Source organism: Sinocyclocheilus anshuiensis, unplaced genomic scaffold (genome assembly GCF_001515605.1).
Source record: "Sinocyclocheilus anshuiensis isolate Anshui unplaced genomic scaffold, SAMN03320099.WGS_v1.1 scaffold207, whole genome shotgun sequence".
Lineage (NCBI taxonomy): Eukaryota > Metazoa > Chordata > Actinopteri > Cypriniformes > Cyprinidae > Sinocyclocheilus > Sinocyclocheilus anshuiensis.
Window position 1 is genome coordinate 536,554 of NW_015551045.1, and position 9,064 is coordinate 545,617.

General features: G+C 35.7%; 2 protein-coding genes across 2 annotated transcripts; one reads left to right on the forward strand and one right to left on the reverse strand.

Annotated features, from left to right (window-relative positions):
* Positions 1–794: 794 nt before the first annotated feature.
* On the forward strand, positions 795–3,573 carry pde6ga (phosphodiesterase 6G, cGMP-specific, rod, gamma, paralog a). Its single transcript, XM_016451552.1, has 4 exons — positions 795–896; positions 2,280–2,477; positions 2,570–2,610; positions 2,724–3,573. The coding sequence occupies exons 2-4, from the start codon at positions 2,335–2,337 to the stop codon at positions 2,798–2,800; spliced, it is 261 nt and encodes an 86-aa protein (XP_016307038.1). The 5' UTR covers positions 795–896; positions 2,280–2,334; the 3' UTR covers positions 2,801–3,573.
* Positions 3,574–4,847: 1,274 nt separating this feature from the next.
* tspan10 (tetraspanin 10) lies at positions 4,848–8,643 on the reverse strand. Its single transcript, XM_016451573.1, has 3 exons — positions 8,491–8,643; positions 7,189–7,808; positions 4,848–5,596 (listed from the first exon to the last, which is right to left on the reverse strand). Exons 1-3 carry the CDS (start codon positions 8,581–8,583, stop codon positions 5,266–5,268), a joined length of 1,044 nt encoding a protein of 347 aa, XP_016307059.1. The 5' UTR covers positions 8,584–8,643; the 3' UTR covers positions 4,848–5,265.
* Positions 8,644–9,064: the final 421 nt, after the last annotated feature.

Here is a 9,064-nt window from a genome sequence, read left to right on the forward strand (position 1 = left end):
ATTGAGTTAGTGGCAGGATGTCTGTCAGGTTGGAGGAGCACGTTAATCTATTCTCTGAATGAATGAGAGATGTGGAGATTATCTGGCAGACTGCTGATCACACTGAACCAAAGACTCCCAGCACACATGCACGGGATATCTGGATGGGCGATTCAGAAAAACTTGCATAAGTAGAACATGGAGATCAGGATCATCACACTGGACGTGTCATGTGTGTGAATACGTGAGCTGCTGAAGGTTATATGTGCATAAATAAAATCATTGTTATGACCATTATTTTGCTTTATCCAAGTTTTAGTTCAACTCGGGCACTTTTAAAGTCATGCCATAGCTTGAAAGATAATTTGTGCAACATTTATCAGTATTGCAATTCACAAGTCAATGTTCTTTCTTTTAAAAACAAATACATCAAATCTAGTTTTTAATTGCAATATGTAAAGTAATACAAATAACCTATAAAATTATAATATACAAATATAATAAAAAATAAAATATCAACATAAAAAAGCGAAACAGATATGGTCTTAGGCTTATGAAACTGTGAATACATTAAAATGTATAAATAAATTAAGCGAAATCAAAAACACAAATATAAATTCCTAATCAAAATTTGCCAAACACTGTACATCTGATTTAATATTGCATGAACTATGGAAAACAAACCGGATTAATCTAATACATGTATCTGTATATGTGGATGTTGCATCCTGTTACTTTTTTAGGGGGCTGATGATGACAGCTTGATTGTTTTGGAAAGAGGAAGGACCATCGTGTGCAGGTATAATCATCTTATGATGCTCAGAACTATATAAGAGCTGATGGGAGAGTGTGTGTTGACAGAGAGCCTCATACTAACCACCTCAACACACACAGAGACACAGACAAAAGACCAGCAGGTGAGTACATCTGTTTAGAAAGAACAGAGCATATAGGATGGAAATTATATGTAATGATTTGTGTTAGGCTTAAAGTTCCAGTTATACCTAATGAATTATATATGTTTGCATATATTAATATATGACCACAAAAAGTATTTGCCACTTTAAAATGTCTGAATGTCATTGAATGGCATGGAAAGAAAGAAAGATAGAACATGCACACCTATCAAGCAAAAAAAATTCACAATTTCAGGTGTGTAATGATAAAAACAATGGATATATTGTTCAAAATGAAGACAAAAAATATTATTCCACTTTTTGTATGTTTGATGTTAGTGGAACATGTTCATAGTTAAAGGCCGTTCACAGCAATGACAATAGCTATAACGATAAAGCTGTAATAATCTTTCTAATTCTATAAGAATAGCAAGTTCACGTTACAGATATAACGATAACAGCACAGGGGAACGTATTTGCTGGAATTATTTTTTCCATCTGATGAACAATAAAAACATTGAGAGCCAATCAGAATCCTCTTTATTTAAAGAGCACAGGCATTTAAAACAGCATTTGAAGCTAAACAGAGCGTCTGTTGGTGTAGACGCTAATATAGTTATTGTTATAGTTGTCTTAGTTATCGTTCTTGGTGTGAACAGGTCTTTAATGTGATGAACTACGTCTGTGTGAACCTGAGGAGAATTGACTTCATTCATCTACTAAAAATCACCAAAACAACAGTTGATTAAAAACATTAAGCAAAAATGAAGAAAATTTAGTGAAGAGGAAAAATGCTGCAGTTAGACACTAGCTTTGATGTTTTGCATCTAATGCAAGACATTCAGATATTTGAAGTGTCTTAAGTGTCCAGATCTGTTTCAGGCCACTGTCTGAATTGCGACAGAGAAACTATTGTTATGCAAGTGATGTTTTGAACACATTTCCTGTACTGCTGCACAGTAAACAAGCAATGCATTCTTGTGTGTTTGAGCTGATAAATGGAAGAGTTTGACTCCAAGCACGTTCTGCTGATTGTGCACTGACCTTCATCTAATGAGATTAATTGAGAAACCCTCTGGACAGCAGATTAGAGGGGGGCTTGGTCAATTTAAGGGGGATTAAAGGAACCTCCTTTATCATCACATGTCTGTACACTGGGATTTAATTATTATTATTATACACAGTCTATTCATCTGATGAAACCTAATAGGTTCACTTTATAAACTATTTTTAGTTGTATTTGGATCATCATTAAAAATGAATCATAATTTAATAATTTAAATGCCTTAGGTTTTTGATTTATCTTTATTAATTTTTAGTGGAAATGCAATGCAATATATTGCATTGCATTTCACCTAAAGATTAACACAAGATTAATAGTCTCATCCCCTCAATCTCTTACAGATCATCATCAATTCAGTGTGCAGTACTTGCTATTGGTTGGTATCGTCTTGTGAATATGGATGCCTCCAAGCCTAAATCAAGCAGCAAGGTTGCCACACGGGCCACAGCGCCCGGCAGTCCCAAAAAGGGTCCGCCCAAGTTCAAACAGAGGTCAACACGACAGTTCAAGAGCAAGCCGCCCAAAAAGGGAATCATTGGGTACAAATACTTTTAATATTTTTATTTATTTATTGGACCTTTTATGGATTTGCATGTTGTATCTGTGTTAATATTAACGTTGTTATTCTTAGATTTGGTGAAGACATTCCTGGAATGGAGGGATTGGGAACTGGTATGTACAATTTTGAGTCAAAAATATGATTATATGTAAAAAATATTACACACTCCTCATTATATATTTAAGTCCTTTGGCATTATGTGTAATCATGTTTTTCTCTTTCACAGACTTTAATGTAATCTGTCCGTGGGAAGCGTTCAGTCACCTAGAGTTACATGAGCTGGCCCAGTACGGCATTATATGAGGTCACTTCCTGTTCCCACATCATACTGAACAACATCCTGCACCTTAATTCATCTTTTAAATATTAATATTCACTTAGGCTATAGCAATATCCTTGGTAGAAGTTTGGTTAGTCATTTATGCACAACTTGTAACAGCATTTATAAATCAGCATGAACTGGATGTTAGTTAATCTACCTCTTCAATTTCCTGTAGATCTGGATTAATTCTGCCGCCAATACTAATTCCAGATAGCATTTTCCTTTTTTTTTTTTTTTTTTTTACTTAATTATCGTATGTATTATAGTATTGTCATATTGACATGTAATGGGCATTTTAGGTGTCACTTCTTGCTTTTATGAACTTTTACTTTGATATTATCCTGCAAACATCATCGTATTAACTATAGCATCAGTTGTGGATCTTTTTTTGCAATGGATGTTTATGGTTTAATTTTGTCAAGTTGCAAAAGTTTAAAATGAGTTTGGGTTCTGTGGGGTCTCAGTGTCTGCCCATAGTGCGAGTACTGGGAGCAGCTCTCTGTGAGAGACCGGCCCAGTTTATTGGCCTTATGATGCTGGAGAACCAGACGATATGAGTCCGACTCATTCCTGGCAGCACAGAAATTTTGGAGGGGATTTGGAAATAAAAAAAATTCTGATAATTTTCATACTTTTCGACTGTCTGTCTGAATGCTTCATCAACCTCTGGTCAAATACAAACTGAAACATTATGCAGTCTGTAAACTTTAAAGATGTGGTTTTCATATATGTTTTTGAGCAAAGCAAAACACTTAAAGCTGCAGTCCGTAACTTTTTTTGGTTAAAAATTATCCGAAATCAATATTTGAGCAAGTACATAACCAGCCAGTGTTCAAAACTATCGCCTTACTTTAGCCCGATTCACAACGGTTAGCTTATAATAATGTTTTCTAATTTGAGTGGTACGGGTAGGTTTTCGCGGGAAATTCGAGCATGCTGCTGCGTCATTATTTCACGTCTGTAAACATAAAGAAGTTGTCCCAGCTACTAGGCTATCGCATGTGAGGATCCTGCAGGTGGCCGATCGTTTATAGCCTTTTCTCACAGCAGCCAGAATAATTAAATGCATCATTTTGATGGTGGATTGCAATCCATAAAGGATTATGTGTTTATGAAACACATGTGAATGAATTGGGTCATATTCCAAGACGTGTAAAGGAGGCCAGCTAGTAGGTGCTGTGCAGGTAAACCTCACTCCCCTGATCTCAAGAGGTGCACTAGCTACTGACGCTAGAGGTTGTGGTCTTTAGCCTTGTTAGAGCGCCGGTCTCCCATGCCGGTGACCCAGGTTCGAGTTCCGCTCGGAACGGATGCAAGTAGGACCCGCGGGGGTTACATTTAGTTATTGAGGCCATTAACACAGAATGTGTTTTTGCCGTATCATGTGCGAGACACTGTAAAATAATAATAAAAAAATTTAAAAAACACGAGACGCGAGCGCAACAGTCAAACATGTCAAGACGCGCAGTGGAGTACAGAAACGGGTTTTGTGTGAACAGCCTATTTGGATATAAAACATAAATTGTTACTCCACTTTACGCAAATATGTGAACGCTGACGAGAGCACTTGACCATTTTTTTGCGTTAGTTTGCTGGTAATGAAACTCAGTCCTCAAGAGGGCGATAGAGTTACATTCAAATGTCTGCGTTATTAAACCGAATGTGTCGATGCTCAGGTAAGTTACGATAAACATTACCGACGGAATAACAATGTTTGACGATGTGACTGAACTAACTTTTGAATGTAATAGAAGTATTTTATGTCAGGTTTTCATTTTTAATATTTCAGTATCTCATCTCTCTTTGTAACTAAAGAAATAGCGGTGTTGTTTATGTTTGCGCATGCGCTCTGTCGCGATCTAGCGCAAGCGTTGCATGCACCTGCTGTTTTCTTCTAAACATTAGCAAGCTTTCGGCTAGCCTTGGTTATAGAATCATAAATTTAAGATTGTTTTATTAAATCAAACCACACGTAAACACATTTTAAATGTTTTGTATTGTACAAAATAAACACAAACTCTTCAAGTACCCATCAGATACTTTCACACTTAGGCCTACATTTAGCGTTAACTATTGATATGTTGACTTTTTCTAGATAGATTTGTTGCAAACGGTTTCATCTACATAACGGAAGTTGACCTGATAATGTTCACTATTGCGCCCCTTGTGTTGCGTTATAAATTGCGGTTTGTAAGTATTGTACTTTTGACCAGATTGACCCACTAAGAATAGATATTTCATGAAAACATTTGCAAACAATGAAAACCAATTAAATCATTGTAATGCCTTAAAAATTTGACATGCTATCATGAAATTCCTAGACTGTTTGTCTCCAGAATAAACAACTTAACATCTCCAGATGTCAAATGCAATGAATTCATTAAATACAGGCTGGTTCATAATCCCCATGGCACAATATCCTGTTATTGAAAACATCTGAATCCATTCATTGCAGTGATTGTAAGTAGACAGCATGCTGAGCTCTGCTCCACCGTATCTTCAGCAGCAGATGGGCCGTTATGAACATAGTGAGTATCTGGACCCCCAGCAGAATAATGACTACTGTAACAATCACTCCACTGTGCTGCTCAATCCAGCGGGAGATGCTGCCCATACAGCCGCCCAGGAAGATCACACTCTGAGCCGAGAACTCGTCCAGCTTTTGGGCGCCCACTCCACACTGGCTGTTCCACACCGTCCCGTTCTCTAGGGGGTCTATGCAGCATGAGGGGGGCACTCCGCACGCCTGGACCCCTGGAGCCGAACAGTTGAAATACCTGTGCCAGAGACATGTATACAAGTGAGACACAATCAGATGTGTTTGCAACATATGGCGTGATCCTTTATAGTTCAGGGTAGTTCAAGTGTGTGATTTATTATTGCAAAACATTAAACATTATTGCAAAAATAAGTACATTTTTATATTTTCCGAAGGAATTTGTGGGTAGTGCATAACTGATAGTGTTAGGGTGCATGCTTAGACATTGCTACTTGGTTGCTAAGGTGTTCTGACTGGTGTTTAGCATGTTTGTTGTGTGGTTTCTACATGTTTGTTTTTTGTTTGTTTTTTTGTTATCCAACAAGTGTAAAGTGTTAATACTTGCTAAACCTATGTATTAAGACAGGGATTCCCAAACGTATCAGTCAGCCGAACCCTTTGTTTTGATGATAATAATAGTGATAATAGTACTTACTGCTAATATAATAATTTAATAATAATTATGATAAATACTCATGCTATTGGTAATTTCATTAAGAATAATAACAACAGCAACAACAATAATAATAATAATAATTATTATTATTATTACTGTTATTGTTGTTGTTATTATTAATACTATTAGTATTTATAATAATAACAATAAAATAAATGATCAATAATATGAATATTTTTCATAATTTGTAAAATATATAACCATTAGTGTAATAATAATAATAATAATAATAGTTATTATTATTATTATTAATTGGTAATAATAATAATAATAATAATAACCACTGCAGAAAATATTATTATTATTATTCATTCCAAATAGTTTTATCAAACACTCTTGCTGCTCTCAGTGCCATTTTCACACAATTTGATGCTAAATAGTGTATTAAAGATCATTTTACCCTAAACTCACATCATCAGTTGAACCAGAAGATGCTATGTTGCTCAAATATGACCTAAAATATTTACTTGAATTACCCACTGAGATTTTAATAAGAGAGGTTAAGAGATTTTTAAACAAGAGATTTAAGAGATTTTGATAATAGAATAATGCAATAATTTAACAACACATTTGCATGTTCACAGCTTCCCGATGCCCGACCATGCAGGTGAACAAATAAAATATAGAAATTTTAAGTGGTTTATATTTATTATTTTTATTTCAGATGTATTTTTTTATTTTATTTTGATTTTACATTTTTATGATTTAATTAATTACTTTTCATCAAACACCCACAGTTCCTTCAAGAACCTCCAATTAGTTAGGGAAACCCTGTGTTAAGATGTGACAGGAGAAAGTGTGCTAAAATAGAAAAAATGACACACTTCACCTTTAAACTCAGCCGAATAGAGTCATTATTTGTCTATAATGAGTAATTGTAATTGGGATTGCAAAATGAGGATGGTGGTGTAACAAAATGAAATATATTGGAAAGCACAAAAGGGACAATTATACTGAATTATACTGAACAGGATCAAAAACAACAAGCAGGCCAAACTATGAGTCCAGATCCCACTGGAAAGCATTAAATACTGGAGAGACTCTACATTACAAATTAGGTTGTATAATCCGTGTATTTAACTTTGGACTACTTCAGTGTTGGAAACCCATGAAGTTATTCATGATTGTTAGCCCCTATCTCGATTTCCACTCACACATTGATTCCCCAGTCTCTGTAGGTATCGGCCCCGCAGCACTGCAGGCCCGTCTGGATCTCATCAGTGATGAACCTCAGGTCCAGGTCATCCTGGTACCGCACCATGGCGGCCAACATGCCCGAATGCAAGTAATCCTCGATCTGCCCTTGCAGGCTGTACAACACGACCACCGCCAGAACCTGAGCCACCACCAGGACCAGGACAACGGCCGAGAAGTTCCGAAGAAGACACATGTTCTCCCGCAGCGCCCCCACGCATCCCATCAGGCTCAGCAGGGCAAGAATGAAACCCAGGAATGTGAAGAGCAGCATGGGGTCTGTCCCGATACCGCTGATCTTCTCCTGAGCGAAGGACTCTTTGTTGATCAGGCCCCAGAGGCCGACGACTAGTGTGACCAGACCAAGAACAGTGAAGAGCAGGTTGCTCGTGACCAAGAGACACTTGAGAATATAGTCGCGCCAGCTGGACGGACTGAGAGCTCGTGAAGAGAAGACGTTCTTTGATGAAGCTCTGGACTCTTCATGGCTGGATAAAGTCGAGCTCGTCTGACTTCCTGAACTGTCGTGTGTTGCCAGATACGAGACAGCTGAGGTACCTTCTGCGTTATTTACATCCCCCTTAATGGTATAAGTAGAAAGTGAATGAATTTGGTCAGTTGAAAACCCCAAGAGCCAGATTTACTAAATAATTTCAGTGCATCAATAATAATAATAATAATAATAATAATACAATTTAAATAAAATATTAAATAAATTAGATGAAAAATTAACATTTAAAAAATCAAAATGTTACCTTCACAGATAACTGAAATAAAATAAATAAAATCTAAATAGAAATGCTGTATTTAAAATAATAATAGTAGTAGTAGTAGTAGTAGTAATAATAATTATTATTATAAAAACACAAAAAATTACTAAAAATACTAAAATAATGGTTAAAACTATATTATTATTATTATTCAAGATAAAATTATTTATCAATAATATAAATTATTATTATAATATAATAATAACAATAGTAAATTATAAATAAATAATAATAAAATAAAAAATTAATCAATTTAATAAGAATAGTAGTAGTAGTAATGATGATGAGAAAATAGTTTAATTAAACGCTCTTGCAACTCTCAGTATCGTTGCTCACAAAAACTACTCCGTTTGCCGCTAAATGGTTTGTTACAGGTAATCCTGCCCTAAACTCATAAGGTACATTAAGGTACAGTACTTTAAAAAGTACAATCAATTGACAAATTTACCCACTATAAATTCAAAGAAAATAAACAGAAAGCAACTACACTACCTTTGGTATAAGAGGCTTGTTCTCTCTATTCTGGAAGTGATTCCTCCGCTCCCAGAAAAAGAGAAATCTCCCAAAAGACTGAAAACGCCCCATACCTCCCAAATACCGGGAGTGGACTCTTTCTGTGCTCCAGAATCTCAGGGAGGGATGCTGGTCGACTGAAGGGTAGAGAGGACAGAAGTGAAGGCAGTGAATCACATTGCGAGCGGGCCACGGCACGGCATTCCAGCATCATGTGAGAGTCACAAAGTACTGAGGATTAGCGGGTCAGGGTTTGAACCGGCCCTGAGGCTCAACCAGACAGTGTGCAGCTCACATGAAAGACTAAAAGCATTAGCAAGATGCTTCACTGCTTCACCACTCAGACACAATAAAGCTAAATCTAAGCATTAGTTTATAGTCAGTTAGTTGTTATTAACTAAAACACTTAAAAATGTTTTTTGTTCATTTAAATGAAACAAAATATATAATAACATAAAATATAAACAATGTCTTTATTAAATAAAATAAAATAAAATATAAAATAATAAAATAAATGAAAATTAATATAAATAAAATAAAATATAAAATAAAA